Here is a 21,735-nt window from a genome sequence, read left to right on the forward strand (position 1 = left end):
CCATTATTATATTGTGTCTGCTATCATTTATATTCATTGCAGGCCTCATTATTTAGTATGCACAGGGCTTGGTTTCTTGTCGGTCTTGTAGGCTGCTGAGAACGGAAAGTGCATTTTAAATCATCAGTAATCTCTAATCCAGGTTACTTATAGTCACTGCTAGGTTGTGGAAGAAAGCCTTCTAGCCTTTACTGAAGACGAATATAGACACTTTACAATCTACATATATTTAAGACACTGCCGACAATATACGAAATAGATTAAAGAAAAGACTAACAATTTCTTCACCAGCTCATTCTTTATACTCTCTCAGGTCGGGCATCAATTACAAGCAGCAGTCTGACTATAGAAAGCAGTAACCTTCAGCAAATATAATAGGGCAGCGTGAGGATAAGAGGAGGATGTGCTTATATAACCTAAAGGTCTACAGAGATGTTATTATTTTGGAGAGGAGCTGAAACCAGTAGAGCATTCATATAGTGGAATAAAAGTAATCTGTCCTGTGGTCAGTTCGGCAGGTGATGCAGTTATTATCCTAAAAAAATACTTTTAAACTTGAAGCCCCGTGCCAAACGGGAGTATCTGTGCCCTAACTTTGCACAACCTCTCTGTCCCTCCTCCCCACCCTCTTCATCATTAGGAATGCCACTGAAACCTTTTCTCCATGCTGAACATTGCACAGGTCCTCAACGATCCAGCCCATGTGCCGAGCCGCCACAGGTGGGGAATAGGAGGCAATCTGCCTGGAGCATTCCTAATGATGAGGAGGGTGGGGAGGAGGGACGGAGGGGTGGTGCAAAGTGAGGGCACAGATACTCCCGTTTGGCACAAGGCTTCAAGTTTAAAAGTATTCTTTTAGGATGATAACTGCATCACCTGCCGAACGGACCACAGGACGGATCTTGGATTAAAAGCAGCTATCCGAAGGTACAAGTGGTTTGGGGGGTCAGATTGTGGGTACAAGGTTGCTTTAAAGAAGTTAACTTTCTATGGCCACCGGTGAGAGAAAAAACACCTATCCGGCACAGTAGCTTTTCGCTGGAGACTTTCCAGATTTTTTTTTAAAAAGTTACATATTTTTGCGACCTTTTTTTTTTTTTTTTACATCATATGTAAAATTATGATAAATCCCTCCCCCATAGTGTTTTTTTTTTTTTTTTTTTTTTTATAACTTCCATTCGCTACATAAATGTTTGAGTCTGTACAAAGCAGTGGTTTCCAGCAGCTTGGAAACTACAACTTCCATCATATCCCAACAACATACAAGACTTACTGTAACCGGAGTAACACAAGTAGTGGACCAGTTATTAAGCCTGATAATTGCTAGGTATAGGTGCTGCACTGTTAGCCTTATGAGCGAGGGTTGAAGGCCTGCACTGTCAGTAAGGTATCAGTATACAGTAAATACAGACACTGGAATAGAATGCCAGTTTATACTAATACATACCTCCCAACTTTTGCAAAGAGCAAAGAGGGACATGTGCGCCACGCCCCCATAGCCATGCCCCCATAGCGACCCTCCATAGCCACGCCCCCATAGCAACCCTCCCTAGCCACTCCCCTACAGTCACCATATGCTGCTGACTGAATAGTGCCCTATATAGTATCCAATCCCCCACATAGTGCCCCACATAGTATCCAATGCCCCCATATAGTGCCCCACATAGTATCCAATGCCCCATATAGTGCCTCACATAGTAGCCTATGCCCCCATATAGTGCCCCACATAGTATCCAATCCCCCACATAGTATCCAATGCCCCCATATAGTGCCCCACATAGTAGCCAATCCCCCATATAGTGCCCCATATAGTAGCCAATCCCCCATATAGTGCCCCACATAGTAGCCAATCCCCATATTGTGCCCCACATAGTAGTCAATCCCCATATAGTGCCCCACATAGTAGCCAATCCCCCCATATATGCCCCACATAGTATCCAATGCCCCATATAGTGCCCACATAGTAGCCAATGCCCCCATATATGCCCCACTTAGTAGCCAATGCCCCCATATAGTGCCCCACATAGTAGCCAATTCCCCATATAGTGCCCCACATAGTAGCCAATACCCCCATATATGCCCCACATAGTGTCCAATGCCCCCATATAGTGCCCCACATAGTAGCCAATGCCCCCATATATGCCCCACATAGTAGCCAATGCCCCCATATAGTGCCCCACATAGTAGCCAATGCCCTATATAGTGCCCCACATAGTAGCCAATCCCCCCATATATGCCCCAGTGTCCAATGCCCCCATATAGTGCCCCACATAGTAGCCAATGCCCCCATATATGCCCCACTTAGTAGCCAATGCCCCCATATAGTGCCCCACATAGTAGCCAATCCCCCATATAGTGCCCCACATAGTAGCCAATGCCCCCATATAGTGCCCCACATAGTAGCCAATGCCCCATATAGTGCCCCACATAGTAGCCAATCCCCCATATAGTGCCCACATAGTAGCCAATGCCCCCATATAGTGCCCCACATAGTAGCCAATGCCCCCTATATAATGCCCCACATAGTAGCCAATGCCCCCATACAGTGCCCCACATAGTAGCCAATCCCCCATATAGTGCCCCACATAGTAGCCAATACCCCCATATATGCCCCACATAGTGTCCAATGCCCCCATATAGTGCCCCACATAGTAGCCAATACCCCCATATATGCCCCACATAGTGTCCAATGCCCCCATATAGTGCCCCACATAGTAGCCAATGCCCCCATATATGCCCCACATAGTAGCCAATGCCCTCATATAGTGCCCCACATAGTAGCCAATCCCCCATAGAGTGCCCCACATAGTAGCCAATCCCCCATAGAGTGCCCCACATAGTAGCCAATCCCCCCATATATGCCCCAGTGTCCAATGCCCCCATATAGTGCCCCACATAGTAGCCAATGCCCCCACATATGCCCCACTTAGTAGCCAATTCCCCCATATAGTGCCCCACATAGTAGCCAATCCCCCATATAGTGCCCCACATAGTAGCCAATGCCCCCATATAGTGCCCCACATAGTAGCCAATCCCCATATAGTGCCCCACATAGTAGCCAATGCCCCCATATAGTGCCCCACATAGTAACCATTGCCCCCATATAGTGCCCCACATAGTAGCCAATCCCCATATAGTGCCCCACATAGTAGCCAGTGCCCCACATAGTAGCCAATGCCCCCATATAGTGCCCCACATAGTAGCCAATGCCCCCCATATAGTGCCCCACATAATAGCCAATGCCCCATATAGTGCCCACATAGTAGCCAATGCCCCCATATAGTGCCCCACATAGTAGCCAATGCCCCCCATATAGTGCCCCACATAATAGCCACTGCCCCATATAGTGCCCACATAGTAGCCAATGCCCCCATATAGTGCCCACATAGTAGCCAATGCCCCCATATAGTGCCCACATAGTAGCCAATGCCCCCCATATAGTGCCCCACATAATAGCCACAGCCCCATATAGTGCCCCACATAGTAGCCAATCCCCCATATAGTGCCCCACATAGTAGCCAATCCCCCCATATAGTGCCCCACATAGTAGCCAATCCCTCCATATAGTGCCTCACATAGTAGCCAATGCCTCCATTTGTGTGGCCCGACCAAAAAAACAATAAACCAGTAACTCACCTGTCCGCCGGTCCCAGCAGCTCCTCTCCCGGCAGAGCGCGCACTCCCGTCATCCTCCGGGGCGGGCAGCGGGGTATACAGTCACTGACTGTGCCGGAAGTAATTCATGAGAGGCTGCAGGTCACTTCCGGCACAGTCAGTGTCTCTGTACCCCGCTGCCCGCCCCGGAGGATGACGAGAGTGCGCGCTCTGCCGGGAGAGGAGCTGCTGGGACCGGTGGGTTACTGGTTTATTGTTTTTTTGGTCGGGCCACATATAATGCGGGACACGGGGGGGCCGTTCCGGGACTGCGGGACAGAACCGCGAAAACGGGACTGTCCCGCGGAATCCGGGACGGTTGGGAGGTATGCTAATATTACTTACATATTGTTGCTGAACAGGCCAGCATCCTGTGGAATACATTTTTTTTTTAGTTAATCTGTTAAACACTTTATATATGGTTCATGATGGTTATTGGAATGTGCTAACCACTGGTAGAAAATGCGATCTCTATCTGTGGTTTACATTTTATTTTAGTGTAAGGGCTCAGCCACACTAGCGTTTTTCTTTGTTTCTAACGGATCCGTCTATATTAATTAAACGGATGAGCATAAACTGATGCAAACTGATTGCAAAATGTTCCTCTTTTTTAAATGGTCCGTTTGTATTTTGGCTTAAAAAAAAAACGGACTTTTGTACATCAGTTTGCATCAGTCTGCATCCGTTTTTCTATCCGTTTATTTTTCTTCTTTGATTTCTTGCTGCTTCTGCGCATGCTCAGTGCAAAAACGGATGGAAAAAACGGATGTGAACGGAAATACCTTTTGTTTTAGATCCGTCCTCATTGACTACAATGTAAATTTTTTCTTCCGTTTAAAAAAACTGATCTTGAACGGATTGCATGCAAACGGAGCACACTAATATATCATGGGAGTCTATGGGGATTTTAACGGATCCAACAGTTTCCGTTTTGCTTACTCCAAAACGGAAAAGGTAGACGGAATGGTGCCGGATGGTCAAACGCTGATGTGAACGTAGCCTAACTTCTATCTTTTCATAACAGACCAAGAAATGAAGTTGATAAAAGTGCAGTCATAAAGGTAGCTTTATTCTGCACACCAACATTGTGCACAGTGCATTATCACCACCAACAGAACTCAGCGCGTTTCAGCTGTGATATGTAGTCTTAATCCTGGCCATGATTAAGGCTGCGGATCACAGCTGAAACGAGTTGGAGTTTTAGCTGTGAGTCTGGCTCTGCCATTTTCCCTCTAGCGGCACTGCAGGATAGATATCAGTGAAAACATGCATAACGTACCTATGTTGCCTGTGTCTGTTTTAAATTAAAAGAAAAAAACAACAACTTTATTTGGGCTGTAAATATTGTCAAAGAGGTGGAGCCTATGGTTTTGTGGGCCTTTGCACCATTACAACTCACTGTGCCGAACTCAGTGTACATCAATTCGCTGACTACACAAAGGAATACAGCATAGTGTAGCGTAGCAGTGCTAGGGAAGAGGAAATTATAAGCCTCACCTTTTTGACAATATTCACGGCCTTAATAAAGTTGTTTTTATATAAAGATAAAAACACAGATACAGACCACATGGGTATTTTCTAAATGCTTTCATAGATATGTATTCAGCGGTACCACTAGCTTGGAAAATGGTCAGGGGGTGAATGGGGTTGGAGAAACCTCATTAACGTAAATAGGATACAGGTTTTTGTTGGATTTTGGGTGGAATCCATGCAGAATTTCAGAATGTGTATATTATAGAGGTTACTACACTTTAGGAGCACAGGTAAAGTATCAGGGATGTGTCTGTCACCAAGTATGTTAAGTGGCAACCATCAAACATGTAATTGCAGCTCTGAGCTATTACATAGGGAGTCACTCAAAGAATACAATAGAAGTTATACAGAGTACACATTTTATGGATTATTTTATATGTTTACTTTTTTTCTTGCCTTGTTTAAAAAAATATTTTCCTGATTTTTAAAATGTAGCTTTGTTTCTCTTTTACAGCCTGCTGTGTGAGCTTCATTTTCTCTCTGTACTGGTACACAGCCTTTGACTCTCCCCTGCAGACAGACTTGTACCTGCTTTCCTTTCTTTCACTAACCTGTGTATGCTGTCATGCTGTTATTATATACATGCCCCCCAAAGTTAATATTAACACTTCCTGACTGTATAATCACTCTCCTTATTAAAATTAAAGTGTACATTCAGATTTTTTCTCCCACCCATTATGCAAAGATTGGTGAGGGGAGACACCATTAACACTGGGTGGTACAGTTGCCACAGCAACCATCAGACTCCCAGCAAGTTTCATGCAAAGTCCTCTTTATCAGAAAGGGTCAATTCCCTGAACTTGCTGGGCATGGGACCTCAGTAACTGTACCGCCCAGCATGAAATGCTGCTCCCTAGATTAATTACAGTAATATATATATATATATATATATATATATAATTTTTTTTTTTTTAGTTATCATGCTTTATAAAAAAAGCTATACTTAAGCCTCTATTACACGGGACAATGCAGAGGAGCAAACTAGCGCCAAACTGTCAGGTCAGCGCTCCATTGCTCCTCATTCCCCGCTTGCTGCTGGCGCTATTACACGCATCAACAGTGAGCGGGTAAGAGCCGTTTTTTGCCGATGCTCCTTTTACACGGGGCGACGGCAGCAGATCACTGCTATCGTTACGTTTTTAACATGTTGAAAGACAGTGATCGTGCATGTTGGCTGATTGTTGTCTTCTATTAGACGAGACAATTATCGGCTGTAACGTAATCGTTTCGTGTAATAGGGCCTTTACAAAAATAGGAACTAAACTCAGGAAGTCCCAAACATCTGCACGCTCACAAAAAAGGGTCATTTGACTAATGGATACATTGAGCCGTGACACTCTGAACTGGCCGGGACTTCCTGCATTTGGTCTCTTTTTTTTTTTTTTTTTTTTTTTTTCTCAAAGAGGACAAAACCAAAAAGCTGTCTTCAGAAAACTGGACCGGGATTTCAAGTAAATCTTTATTCCCACATTCTGTGTTTCTAGGACGACAAGGACGTGGAAAGCCTGTCGTGGAATCCCCACCCCACCCCCGTGTTCCGCGTGGAACATGGAATGTGTGAATGCAGCCTAAGCCTAACATTATTTTAAAGCATAATAACTAAAAATAAATGTAAATCGCAAACCTGCTTCATATTACATCCCCTGTTGATTTACATTGTGAATGTTATGACCACAATGACACTTTAAGTTCACATCCATCTGATTAGCATCTGAATTGTCAGATAAATTATAAACCCACATATGTGAGGAACAGTGAGGCATCCCAAGACACTGTAACATGTGTTATCGGGGCATCCTAAGCTATTAAATAGTAATAACATTTCATAACCTCAGTTTTGTTTGAGTTGGCTACAGGTCCTCCTTTAGTGTGAATCCTTCCTTATTGTTCTGGCTTCCTTTACTGATGTGGGGGAGTGTAAAATATGTCACCTAGTCCTCTGGCACTTACTCTGTGCTAAAAAAAGAAACAGCTCATGTGCTATTGAATAGTAATGAATGAAGGCTTCTCATCAATATACTGTATACTGCTCAGCTCTGTGCACATAGTGCTGTTCTGCTGTAATGATGCAGAGCAGCTGTTCCTCTGTCTGTATTGCAGGAACACAAATGTTAGGAGGCTTCCCTGATATATTGTCATTTTTATTATCTATAATAAGAACGCCACTTTCTAGTGGCACACTGGCTAGATCAGATGCCACACATTAATTTTATTGCTTTTCTGTTTAAGGCCCTAAAATCGCTTTCCACAGAGAAGTAAAAAAAATTGTAAAATAAAAGGGTGCCTTCATGCATACTGCATTTGTTGCAGATTTTTTGCTGTGTTTAGTCATTTATTTACATGATTGTGGATATTTGATATCCACAGCAAATACGGTATATGCAAATTTTCCCTTTTAACTCTCCATTTAACGTATGTAGATATTGCCGCAGTGTTGTAAAACAACAATATAAACCGGTATAAACGCACCCAATTTCCAAGACATTAAAAAAAAAAGATGCATCAGAAAATGTCATTTGTGACTATGGCTAAAAGATAAACTAAAGGCTGTATGTCAGGGAGAGTGAACGTGCACTGTATATTATACAGGGAACACCCCCTGAGAAGAGGTTTCTCTATGTGCCATACACAGCATCTATAGTAATAATGTGCGGGGGCTGGTATTGATAGGCTTGTGCTACAGGCCTACGTCATATTACCCCTGTGTTAGTAGTCTGGGGAATGGTACGAGCAGGCCGGCTGTGACACACCTACTGCTAGGTTTCCTCTGTTTGTTCTTGTGCTGCAATATTTCTTACACAATAGATTCCTTGACTGGTAACAGAACACAAAGCCTTGCTGACCTGTGTGACTAGCCTGTGGTCAGTGCCCAGCAGCCAGGCCTGTCCCATTATGTGTGTGTGTCACGGCATGTTCCTGGTTATGTCAACCAGAGGACCAGCCTTTATAGTCTGAACACTGGAGCATGCAGGTATTTAGCATATTGCAGATTATCTGTTACCTCCCTCATTCTGCTGCTTCACATACAGCACTAGCAATGCAGCAGGAGGCTCACACATCAAGTAAATTGCATTATGATCTGGACAGAGCTGCTGGATTGGGTTTCAGTGCCTAGATGTGTGTGAGAGCGTGATAACCTGACGTTATGTATGCTGGGGTTAGGTGAAGTTTTTTTTTTTCCTTTTTTTTTTTTCTATCGCCTCCTGTACAGTACAATTGCTAGAGATAACTTTGTAGATCTCATTGGTTGGCAATGCTGATTCTGTCGCTGCTGGCTGCCTCTGGATCTGCAAAGTGATTCAGCAACTAGAAGAGAAACTATTGCTAGGATTTCCATGTGACTTGCCTTTGTTCTTAGTATGTGACATTAGTACTGGTTCCTTACCAGTTCGCTGCAAGTCTGTTGTTTAGCTATTGTATTAACCATTGCTTTCTTTTGTCTATAACCACTATTTTTATTCCCTAGAGAACCATGTTGTAGACACTTGGACTGTAAGCCTGGCAGCACATTGTTTGCTGAAGAAAGGTCTTGGCCATGGCGGACCCTTTGGATGTAACCTGCACAGCCCTTGAGCTTTGCCGTGACTGCGGACAGCCTCACGTGTCCTCAGAAAACCACATCTACAACTTCCAAGATGAAGTGGACGATGAGCTGGTGTGCCACATCTGTCTGCAGCCATTGCTCCAACCTATGGACACTCCATGTGGTCACACCTACTGCTACAAGTGCCTAAAGAATTTTCTACATGAGAAGGATTTTTGTCCTATGGACCGCAAAAAATTGTCTTTTCAGGACTGTCACAAATCCAGCCTTTTGGTGAGAAATTTGCTCGATAAGTTGAGTGTCACCTGTCCCTTCCTGCTTGACTGCAAACAAGTGATGCAGCGATGTGAGCTGGAGCCCCACCTACGCAACAGGTATACCGGATAGTATGTGATTGTAATTCTACCAAAACGTGTCTTTCCTCTATAGCTGGGGCTATCTCTGCACAGCTTCTGAACAACACTACATCTTCTAGGACATTTTTTGTGGAGCTTATGTAAAGCTGAATATTTGCATCCAGAGAGTAACTGTTCCCCCCTATTTATCTGAATGCTTGTGTAACATTTTTACCATGATGTGTTTGACAACTATGTTCAAACTGAAAGAATAAAAGCATTTTCCAGGAGGTGACATATCCCAGCATGCCTTTGCACTGCTCATAGTTACTATCTTTGAGCTGTGAGTAGGGCATGTGCAGTTTCAATAGTAAGAAAGTGTTCCTATACTGTTGTATACTGTACACTGGCAGCACAAGAAGTGCTTAAAGGCAGGGGCGGTCTTGGCATTTCTGGGGCCCCAAGCAAAGTTATGTCTGGGCCCCCCCCCTCGACCTGCATTCCAAAACAATAGACCGCTGTGTGTTGTCCCCAGTAGTATATACCCCTTGTGCGCTACCGCCAGTAAAATATACTCCTTGTGTGCTTCCCCCAATAGTATATACCCCTTGTGTCCTGCCCCCAGTAGTATATACCCCTTGTTTGCTTCCCCCAGTAGTATATAGACCCCTGTGTGTTCTCCCAGTTTTATATAGCCCCCCTTGTGCTCCCCCAGAAGTATATAGACCTCCTGTGTGCTGCCCCCAGTTGTAAATACCCCCTGTGTGCTCCCCCACTAGTATATAGGCCCCCTGTGTGCTCCCTCAGGGGTATTTAGCTCCCCTGTGTGCTCCCCCACTTGGATATAGACCTCCTGTGTGCTCCCCCACTTTGATATAGACTCCTGTGTGCTCCTCCAGTAGTATATAAACCCCCTGTGTGGTTCCCCCAGTAGTATATAGACCCCTTGTGTGCCCCACCAGTATTATATAGACCTTTTGTGTGCTGCCCCAGTTGTATACAGACCCCTGTGTGCTCTCCCAGTTATATATAGACCACCTGTGTGCCTCACAAGTAGTATATAGACCCCCTGTATGTTCCCCTAGTAGTATATAGACCCCTGTGTGCCCCGCCAGTAGTATATAGACCCCTGTGTGCTCCCCCAGTAGTATATAGCCCCCCTGTGTGCTCTCCCACTTGGATATAGACCTCCTGTGTGCTCTCCAATTTGTATATAGACCCCATTCTGCTGCCCCAAGTAGTATATAGAACCCCTGTGTGCTGCCCCCAGTAGTATATAGACCCCTCTGTGAAGCCCCAGTAGTCTATAGCCCCCCTGTGTGCTCCCCCTGTTATATAGCCCCCCTTGTGTGCTCCCCCATTTATATAGACCCCCGATGTGCGCTCCCCTAGTTAAGCAGACCCCTGTGTGCTCCCCCTCCCATATAGTATATAACACAATAAAACAAACTCTTATACTCACCTGGGTCCGGGCGTCTCCTCTTCTCTTCACTCTTGTGGCCGCAGGAAGGGTTTTCCCTGCGATCACAAGAGGCCGCACTCCCCTTGTCCTGGCGCCGATGCTCCAGTGATGTCACTGGAGTGCCGGCACCACAAGGACAAAGCTGCCACTTGTAACCGCAGGGAAAACCCTTCCTGCGGCCACAAGAGTGACTGACAGGAAGGGAGCCAATGTCTCCCGCCCTGTCATAGCTGCTGCATGTAACTATGAGCGCACATTACGAGTGCTCATAGTTACAGTTCAGATGGCAGCAGCGAGCGGGGCAGCGGCCCTGTCCAGCGGTCTTGAGCATAAGAGCGGGGCGTGGGGGCCCCCTGGATGTTGGGGGCCCCAAGCGATCGCTTGGGTTGCTTGGTGCCAAAGACCGCCACTGCTTAAAGGGTCAATGTTGTTACAACTTTCAAAATCAACAGTAGATGTGAAATGAAGCAAGTTTGCAATTCACATTCATGATGTTGTTATCATGTTGTAAAACAAAGCTGAACTTACCAGAAATCCAGGTCCAATCTCCTGAAGGCAGATTTTCTGACTTGGGCTGTTTGAAATAAACAGACTAAACACAGGAATTCTGGCCAGTACAGACAGTACAGAGTCACAGCTCAATGTGGCCATCAATCACATGACTGCATTCTCTCTGTGAGTGCACAGATGGCCTGGGATACACAGGACTTCCTGTTTCCTGACTTTTTCCTGTTCAGAAAACAGGAAGTGCTGTGTTTTCCATGACAACTAAAAAAAAAAAATAATGAATGTAAATGGAAAACTTGCTATATATCACATCTACTCTTGATTTAGATTTTTAAAGTTATAACGAGAGTGACACTTTAAAGGTAATGAATCTAACATTCTGATAGCTTCCAGAGTGCTGAGAATGAAGGTGAGTCTTTTATCTTTATCCTCAGCGCTGTTCCCATGCAGTCGGTAGGTACATCCTCATGCTAATCTGGTGGTTTGGAGCATTGGAAGTGGGGCTACAGCCCCCAGAGCACCGATCCGCCCCCGGCAGACCCACCTCTAGAAATGAAAATCAATGGAGTGGGGTGGGCAGGATCACCCCCAGTGCGGCAAACTGACGGATTAGCTACTAATTACACGGGAAAGGCACAGAGGATAGAGGTAAGAGACATTCGTTTTTATCCTTGGCGTCTCCTGTGCAATAGAGAGAGATCAGCAGGTTAGATTCGTCTAACCTGCTGATAGTTTCCCTTTAACATATCTCTTGATCAAAGTTACATGTCTTACCTTCATGTTCAGTATAATACAGCACATCAGAGTATCACATCCTCACTAATACTGATCATGTGGTGAATGTAGATCACATATAGACATTAAGTTTCACATAAAGGTGAAGTATGGCGATTTATAAAATAGGGCAAGCCAGCAGGGGGGAAATTCATTACAGGTACGTACTTACCTCTCCCCGTGCCCGCAGTGCGCAGCGGGACCGGCCTCAGGGCCCCCGCTGGAGTGCCTGTCCCGGTTACCGGACTGGCCGCTCAGCCATTCAGTGACCAGAGCGGCGTCCTGCCCCAGTCACTGACTGGCTGAGCAGCCGTTCCATCAGCCGGGTCATGACATGTCAGCGCCAGGGGTCCTGAGGCTGGTCCTGCTGTTCACCGCGGGCACAGGGAGAGGTGAGTCCTTACTTGTAATTCATTTCCCCTGCTCTTGCCAGCTGCCTGATTTTATAAATCGCCAGACTTCTCCTTTAATTGGGTAGAGAGTGGTCACGGTCAGACAGTATGGAGATCAGTAACGTGGGGTCAATTTGGGATATGTGTGATTCAGTATATGTTAGTGTTTTTCAAATTTATTTTGCTGCAGTGTGGTTGACACTGCAAAAAACAGGATGGGTGAATACAATCTATGGCTGTTATCACATAAATATAATACATCACATTTTTGCATCCTGTTTGTTTTGTTTAACAATGTAAACAGGATGCAACATAATGTCTATCCTGTTGCCACTGACTTCTGACACACAGACTTTATTTGATCCATCCGAATCATGTTCCTAAATGGGTACACTGAGATTAAACATTTGTTTCAAATACATTGCTTTAATTACTTTGTAATATAACTTCATTTTAAAAAGTATAGTTTTTTTTGTGTGTAATTTATTTTCACTAACTGGCAGCAGTAAGGGTTGACATGGCTCCCTCTGCTGTCACCAAAGTTTGTGTCGGGAAGTGCGTCAGTTTTCAATCCCCTGCTCTATTCTAGCCTTCCACCACACAGCGATATACAGAGCAGGGTCCCGTTCTTGCGCCCCCCCCCGTTTACTGTATAGTCTTATATACAGTCCCCGGGGGGGGGGGGGGGGGGGGGGCTGTCTGGCACGATTGCTGTGTGCAGTGGTCTCTACAGAAGGAGCTGTGCTTGCTGTCACTGCTTGGTCTGTTTCTAGCACAATGATCACTCACTGTGCAGAGGCTGCTGGACACAGCCTTTCCCCGGGTACTCTATATAAGTACACAGGGGTAAGGGGACCCTGTTTTGTATAGTGCTATATGCCAGCTCTAGTATAGAGCAGGGGATCCGGGACCTAAGGGGCAGTTTCTGACACAAACATTGGTGGCAGCAGAGAGGGCCATGTTGCTCCTTACTGCTGCCAGTCAACGGAAGTTTGTACATAAATAACTAATGCATTTTTTTATAAAGTTATATTAAAAAGTTATATAATTTAATTAAAGCAATCTACTAGCAAAAAACATTTTTTTGTTTAGTTTCCGAAGTACCCGTTTAACAGGACAGACAAAAGGAACCTGCATTATTTTTGCATCCTGTTACATCTGATTTTAATAGTTAAATAGCTCTCATGCTGGTTTCACACATGGCAGTTTTTTGGAATGCAGAAAATCCCAATTTAAATGACCTGAACAGACAGCATCATAGTGAGCTGTCACTTGTGTTTTACCGACATAAGGCTGTTGTATTTGGCACAGATTCTTTGCCTAAATCTGCATCAGCCCTGATAACAGGCTAAGTTTGAATCTGGTTTCCACAACCCCATTTACATTAAGGCCCTATTCAACGGGCCAACTGTGAGGAGCAAATCAGCCCTGGCAGCGCTCATTTGCTCCTCATTCCCCGCTCGCTGCCACCGGTATTACACGCGGCGGCAGCAAGCGGTTGAGTGGGGGAGGAGCCGCGAGGAGCTGCGGGGGAGCTGCCCGGGTGATCGCTAGATCGTCCGCGCAGCCCATAGAGGATAGCAGCGGTCTGCGGCCGCTCCTATTCCACGGAGCGACGGCAGCAGATCGCTGCTATCAGACGTTTCTTTTTCAACATGGCTGAAAGGCAAACGACTTCAACGATCAGCCGACATTAACAATGCTGGCTAATCGTTGCCGTCTATTCCACGGGGCGATTATCGGCCGTAACGGCTGATATCGGCCTAATACACCCGATAATTGTTCCGTATAGGTATAGGGCCTTTAGGCTAGGTCTACTTTGTGTTTTTGCTGTCCATTTATTGTATGCGCTTAAAGGGGAAAAAAAAGTATGCCAAAACAGATGCAGTTGTATGCCATCCTAAAGAATATATTTTCCATTAATTTACATTGTAAAAACAAAAGTAATTTATTATTTATGCAAAAATGCAGTATGAAGCTAGCCCTAGCCTTATAAACAATTTACATGTGGTAAAAATCTGATGTGTAAAGAAGTTACTTGTCACTTCTTTAGGACAGAAGTGTTGAGGATAAGCCCCACTAAAATATATTTGGCTAATCCTTGTCAGGATCTGCCACACATCTGTAAAGGCTCTATTTAATCCATTGTGTAATAATAATGTTAAAAGGCAACGATCAGCCGACATGCACGATGTAGGTTTATAGGATAAATAGCATAAATAAACGTCATACCTGTAGCTTGCTGCATTTTAGTAAAAACACCACCAAAAACTGGTTAGCACTGTGTGGGAAACGACCTTACTGCATATAGTGTCAGATGTCATCAGTGTATTTGGTAGAATTGTAAGAAGTTGGGCACAATATATTTATATAATTCCATATTAATGTAAAACAAAAGAAAGTTTCTCATTGTTATCCTCTGCTATGGATTAGGGTCTCAGCTGGTACAGCGCTTTCCATAATCAATAGTCTAACATATAAGGAAAGCATTGTGATAAACTAGCCCCCACCTGTGCCTCCATATAGTGTAGTGTAGCAGTCCCCACATAGCTTAGGCCCCCTTTATGTAGCAGTCCCTATATTGTATAGGCTCCCCTATGTGGCAGCCCCCATATAACATATGTCACCCTGTGCAGCAGTTCCCATATAATATAGCCGCCCCTGTGAAGCAGATAAAACATATTAAAACATATGATGCCTTTGTGTTTGTTGATGGCCATTTGCAAATTTTTAAAATTAAAAGGTGCCACACCTATCTGCCTGTATCTCAGCTCTGTACCTGATAGGAACCTGACATATTCCCTTTTACGGTTCAAATGTAGTTCACTAGTGACTATATCCAGTCTGTTTTTGAACATATATTTGAATGTGAATAAGGCTTTATTCTACTGTGAACATTTAAAACACAGTATGTTTAAGCTGGACTTTGGTGGAATCTATAGATACAAAGTCAAATGTAGGAAGCTAGTATTCCCTTATATTGAGTTAGTGTTACTTAGGAGGACAAGGGTGCATGGTATAAGCCAGGTCCTTGGTAAATGATTACACAGTCCAGGCCTAGGAACGCTCTGTAAATATTACACGGCTTCAGAGTCCCAATGTTCTCACTGTGACGCTTGTTGTTGACCTGAAGACTGCTAACTTGGAAACAGAATTCTTACCTAATAACTTATATACTGAACTTGTGGCTTGTATCTAACTAAGGAATACCACAGGCTTACAGATTAACCTCCTATACGATGAGCATTCAGAACATTATAGAAAACCTATGTGATACAGAAATATATATAATTTAATATTTGTCCTACTAGGGACGATTGTGGCAGATTAGAAAACATACAAAGTCTGACGTTTTTTCCCCCCAAAAGATATAGACCTTTTTTTTTATTATCCTTGGGGTTAGGGGCAACAAAATCTTTTAGTTCCACATGGCTGCTAATATGATGTGCATTGTTTGTTTAACCAGAAAGGATGTCACTGATATATGACATATACATATTGTCCCACATAGGAACTACTACAAAAAAACAAACACCAGGACAACTGGTATTATCCAATACTGTAACAGGGTACATGGCATTGCATGCTGTATAAATCTTCCCTGCCAATATCATTAGTGCTGCATGCCAGGAAACAGTATTATTGCAGCATACAATGTTTTTACAGCTGTATAATGGGAACATAAAGTAGAGGTTTTCTATTGCACCTTTTTATTTTTCTTCCACATAGTAGTATGACACAAGTTTATAATATTTAATTTGATAACATATATATTTATTACATATCAGATGTACAGGCTTCAGAAAATACAGAGCAGAAAAAGAGAAAAAGACCACACCTATCAAGGACTCCAATGAGGCTGATGCCGCCCAGCCAAGTGGCATTGCCAGTGTTCTTGCAGAATCCTCAATGGCTGCCGTGGTGTCTCTGGGTACATCTGAGCCAGGCCTGGTCAATCCAGCATTTGATGAACACGATGATGGTAAGTGCAGAATAGTGTGAGCCTTCAGAACAGTCATACATTTCATTTAAAGATTCCATTAAAAAAATAATAAAATTTTTCTCCTCGATTTAAAGATCAGCCTCACAGGGCCAGTCTAGTAGCAGAGACAAGTACGGTAGAGATACATCGTGAGGACCCTGAAGAGGAGCTGGGCATGCGAATTGTAGGCGGCAGAGACACCCCTCTGGGCAATATTGTAATTCAGGAAGTGCTTAAAGATTCTTTGGTTACATCGGATGGTAGGCTTATGCCGGGAGACCACATTCTGGAGGTATGTTCTACCAAATACTCTTGGTTAGTGTTGAGCGGATTTGTAAGAATGTTTGGGTTTGGCAACGATATTCAATACCCAAACACATTTTTCTTTTCTTATGTCTGTAGTTTTCAGTTAATGTTCAATTGTGAGGGCCCCTTCACATATGTAAGATGGTCGGCTTTAGTTCTCTCTATATCAAATATCAAAGTTGGAGAAAAACTAATGGGACTATTGACCTGGCTCACCCAACAGGATCTGCCACAGTACTGTCATGTGGGATGAAAACTTATTTGTATTTGCCCATATGTATCATCAGCATATTGGCCAGGAGGATTGCTCACCAGGAGGAAGTTCACCACATGATCGAGTGAAACCCCATTCTATCCAGAATCTTACAACATGATTACCATGAGGTTATAGTTGTGTCGCTCTCGCCACACACCTGTATGTGAGGTGTCTTTGTGATTTTAGGGAGAGAATGGACATCTTTGTGTGGTGTACTTAGAGGTTGCAGGGTTTACCAGTGAATTGACATCTGTTTCCGTAACTTTTGTACCAGGCACTGGTGCATGTAATGTATATCTTGTGGAAATCAGTTAAATATTTTACAGACTCATGGCTGTGCTTGCAAACATTAATGTGTTTTTGAGATTACACAACCAGTAAAAATTTACTCTTTCACATAAACAGTTATTGGTGTATTTTTAGCAGTTATTTTTTTAGTATTCTTATAGAAACCACCAACAATATTATTTTATCTTAGGTCGGGTGTCGGTTTGTCATTTGCCCTCTTTATAGCAAATTATAATATAATGGGGATATTAAGGATTAAATAAAGGTGCTATCCAGAATTAGAAAAACATGGCCGCTTTCCTCAAAAAATGGCATGACTCTTGTCTCCAGTTTGGGTGGTGTTTTGGACTGAAGTTCCATTCACTTCAATGGAACTGGATTGCAAAAGCCTGGATAGTACATTTTGAAGGGGTATTTTAGGGAATAACTTTTATAAAGAATTATGTTCAGGCAGGTGGTGAAAAGAAACAGATACCATACTTGCCTTCCTCACCTCAGTTGCACCCCCCCAAAAAAAAATAAATAAAATTCAGGGTCATCCAGTGGAATTGCCTTCTTGGCTAATCAGTGGCTGAGACTGGGCTGGGCTCTGTGATACTTGTGCAGTTGTGGGGGGAGCGAGTAAAGGCCCTATTACACCAAGTGATTATCAGCCGTACTTGGCCAATTACCGGCCGCTCAGCTGATAATTGATTGGTGTAATAGATCATGTTAAAAGTCAACGATCAGCAGGCAAGGACAATGTTGGCTGAACATTGTCTTTCAACATGTTGAATCAAAATTATAATAAAAAAAAAATAATGACAGGAAATATATTGGCAATCAGTCTCTACCTATATTCAGGACCATTGGAAGATACAAATACCAGACACCCCACAGGCGTTCTTTTTCCATCAATTGAGACCTTCTGAAGAGGAGGATGTAATTGCTATCCCCGAAATGGTCCACATAGTGTTATGGTGGTTTTACACGGAACGATTTATCGTTCGAATTTGCACAATAACGGTCGAATTTGAACGATAATTGTACGTGTAAACGCAGCGAACGATCAAGCGACGAGCGAGAAATCGTTAATTTTGATCTTTCAACAACTTCTCAAATCGTTGTTGATCGTTCGCAAAAAATTTGCAGATTGTTTCATGTAAACAGTCTTTCAACGATTTCACCTATGTATGAGATAGGCTTAAGCGATCGCAAAACGATTTTTCCGTACGATACGATACGTTCCGTCTAAACGCTGATCGTTATTAAAAAAAAATCGTTCATTCAAATTCGTTAATCGTGCGATCGGGCGAATTATCGCTCCGTGTAAAACCACCATAAGGGCCCTATTCCACCGGACGATTATCGTTTGCGAAAGACCTGAAAACGTTCACTCATTTCCATGGAACAATAATTGTTATTTATGATCGTAATTGCGATATAGTTTTTTCTTCGCTATTTATTCGCTATTGCGTTCGTATCTATTGCAAACGACCAAACGATGTCTTATTCAATGCGAACGATTTGCGAACATTTTGCGAACGAGCAACGATAAAAATAGGTCGAGGTCTTATAAAGCGGTCAACAATTTCTCGTTCGGTCGTTAATCAACTGCATTTCAACCGAACGATTATCGTTTAGATTCGAACGATTTAACAATAATCTGAACGATAATCGTCCGGTGGAATAGGGCCCTTACATGTAGCTCTAAGATCCTTGTTTCAGGTATGGCTGACGAAGAAAATACCAGAGATATCCATGGTAATATCCCAACTAAAACTACTTTTTGGAGTGGATAGGCTCCATGCGGAGAAGCATAAGAAATTAGGTACAAAGAAGTTTTTTAAGAGATGGAAGTCTTTCCTGGAATCACATTATCAGGAAATAAGAGATATAGTATTTCCTTTTCCATGTACTGACTGGTACTGCCAGAGTGATTTAGCAGGGACGTTGGGATCTCTCCGTCTTCCGCCAGCCATCACTAGAAATAGGGCAGGAATTGAAGGGGACTGACATGTGTCTTTGGTTTCTATGTACTATTCGTTAGGGGGGTAGCAATGCTATTTAAATCTGAAGGGGCAGATGAGAGTGTCGTAAGGGACCAATGAGTTCTTAAATTACATATTAACAGTTCAAGCAGAGGCAGATGTCTGAAAATATTGGATGTGGCAAATGTACATTTTTTTGTTTGTTGCCCATGGGACAATGAAGTGTTTGGTAAACTGCTGGTTCTTTTGTTTTTGTTTGTTGTTGTTGTATTTTGTTTTAAAAAGAATATGAAAAAATTCAAATAAACATATTTAAAAAAAATATAATGACAGGTATCAGTGAACAGGTATCAGTGATCATGCTGATGTACCCCATTAACTGCTTAAATTTCAATTTTACCCCAGAAACAATAAATATATATTTTATTTCATTGTACATTTTATGATGGAGTGAAAGGAGTTGTTTTAAAAGTACAATTAAAAAAATAATAAAATTAAAAACAAAAAAAAATACAAAAACAAAAATGATTAAATAAAAGAGTTAAGGCTTTTAGAAGGCAAGAACAAAAAAAAAAAAAAAAAAAAAGAAAAGAAAATTGCCTGCTCAAAGCCAAAACCCACTGGTCTTTTATTAGTGGTATGTGTTCTTTTTTAGTGGTGTGTGTGTCGTCTTTTAGGTAAAAAAAAAAAAAAAAAAAAGCATTTAAGTGTCTGTGCCACTGGAACAACAGCGTAATCAAAATGGGGCTTTTCTGCCATTGAGCCCCCTCTCCCTGTCTCGGTCTGGCGCTGTAATCCACGTTCCCCCTTATGGTGTTGCACAGGGGGTGGGACCGATCCTAGCGAAGCAGGTGCCTAACCAAGCGGGGAGAGGGGGCTCAGTGATACTGTCACCCGGGTAGCACCGACATTTAAAGCACTTTTTCAGATAAAAGAAGATAGACACCACTAATAAAGGTATATCTGCAATGTGTTGCTGTGAGTGCAGCTGTGACTGTCACCCATACAAACATGGGTGACAGTATCACTTTAAGGGATTAAAGGAACACTTTAGACATAACAGAATAAACAGAAAATGTAAAGAGCATCAAATAATGAGCCCTGTGTCATGTTTTGCTCCCTCAGGCCCTGTACGAGATATGTATAGCTGTACCCTGAGAAGTACAAGTAGTACAACTCTGTGGCTAGCGTCTTTCCAAGTGGCTTTTGTTCATATTCCACTTCTGAGTTTCTACCCACCCTCACCAGGCTCAGTTTGCATCATCACTTTTTAGTTTCATCATAATGGCCCTTGCACACTGAGAAAATCATGCAGAGATAACTTGCCGCGGATTCTGTCGCTCGTCCCCCTGCGCTCCGTTTGACGTTCCACCGGTCCCGTAGGCCCTATTCTATGGTTCGGTGGACGGTGGAATTCACCCCACCATAGAATGGAGTCTATCAACGGGCTAATACTCAAGCGGGAGTGCGGGGGGGGGGGGGGGGGCGAGCGGCAGCAAGTTATCCACGTGATTTCCTCAGTGTGCAAGGACCCTAAGAGCAGAATGGTAAAAAAAATGACTTTGAGCTGGATCCATCAGGGCAGCTTGGTGGACCCCATTTACTTAAAACGATTTTGCCATGGTGTCCATAATTTTGTCAGAAAGAATTGAACTGTGCTATAAAAAATGAGGGACTTGTCAATGAAGGCTCCAAATGAAGCCTCAAAAGTAGAAAGGAAATCAGTGTTATACAGGACTGCAGGATATGACTATAAAGCACATGCAGCCTCCTGGTGCATATACAGCAGGTAGGTATGGAAGCTGTGCAATGTACTGGACAAGGTCCACTTGAAGCTTATATCTGCACAACCACCCTTCACTTGAAACTCTATGAGATGTAAATAAGAGTAGACGTTAAAAGCAGTAGTAACTTAATCAGGGATGACCTTTTATCAATAAATAGGCAGAATACTTGTTTGAACAGAAGTGCTAAGGGATTTTTTTTCCACTTTTTTCTTTCATATGAACTGAAGCTAAACAATGTTTGTCAAGGTGGAGAAAGCCTTTAAGGCGGGTTTGTTGTATACTACAGTCCTTTTATAGAGAACTCAATTTAATGTGCATCCCAGAATGCTTTGCAGGGTAGTCTGCAGCTCTCAAGATATTATAAGACTGTTATAAGGTTTACACAATTCCACACAAGTAGTCACTTTACCTGACAGTTCCCTATTAAATCATTAGGCACAAGACACATTCGCATGGCTTATAACTGAGTCCACATTGTTCAGCAACTCCATTTATGGGATGGGTGTAACAACAAAAACCCCCTTAGGCCTTATTGAGGTGAGGTTTGAGATGTGTCAATTACCAGTAATGAGATTCATTCCTCCAGCAAGGCATAATTGTATATTTCACTAATCACTTATGATGTAAGGTGCCTCTCAAGGACAGTTGCTTCATGATATATGCACGTATACAGGCACTAGGACAAGTAAACACACTACGGTGTGTACATGGCATAGATTTGACTATATTAACATACATAGTGGTTTAATGATGGAGAAACAGAGCTATGAGCTTGGCACCAGCACAGTATGTTGGTGTAATTCCAGGCTGATTGAGTAAGAAATTGTAACTGTTATTTTTGTTTTATATATTTAGGCTGATGTAAACACACTTTTGGAGTTCGAGTCGGAAAAAATGTACCGACTCCGACTCCAGCTTTAAAAAAATCTTTTAAAAATTTAGAAT

The 21,735-nt window shown here is 43.1% G+C and overlaps 1 protein-coding gene across 2 annotated transcripts in view; it reads left to right on the forward strand.

Moving 5' to 3' along the window:
• The window catches only part of LOC138802846 (ligand of Numb protein X 2-like), a 68,161-nt gene that overhangs the window by 26,352 nt on the left and 20,074 nt on the right, over positions 1-21,735 (forward strand). For both annotated transcript variants that reach the window (XM_069986546.1, XM_069986548.1), the window contains exons 2-4: positions 8,654-9,105; positions 15,990-16,183; positions 16,279-16,475. In XM_069986546.1, the coding sequence (XP_069842647.1) occupies positions 8,723-9,105; positions 15,990-16,183; positions 16,279-16,475 (774 nt within the window). In that variant the 5' untranslated portion in view covers positions 8,654-8,722. The remainder of the gene's footprint in view (positions 1-8,653; positions 9,106-15,989; positions 16,184-16,278; positions 16,476-21,735) is intronic.

Source organism: Dendropsophus ebraccatus, chromosome 10, assembly GCF_027789765.1.
Source record: "Dendropsophus ebraccatus isolate aDenEbr1 chromosome 10, aDenEbr1.pat, whole genome shotgun sequence".
NCBI classification, from domain to species: Eukaryota; Metazoa; Chordata; class Amphibia; order Anura; family Hylidae; genus Dendropsophus; species Dendropsophus ebraccatus.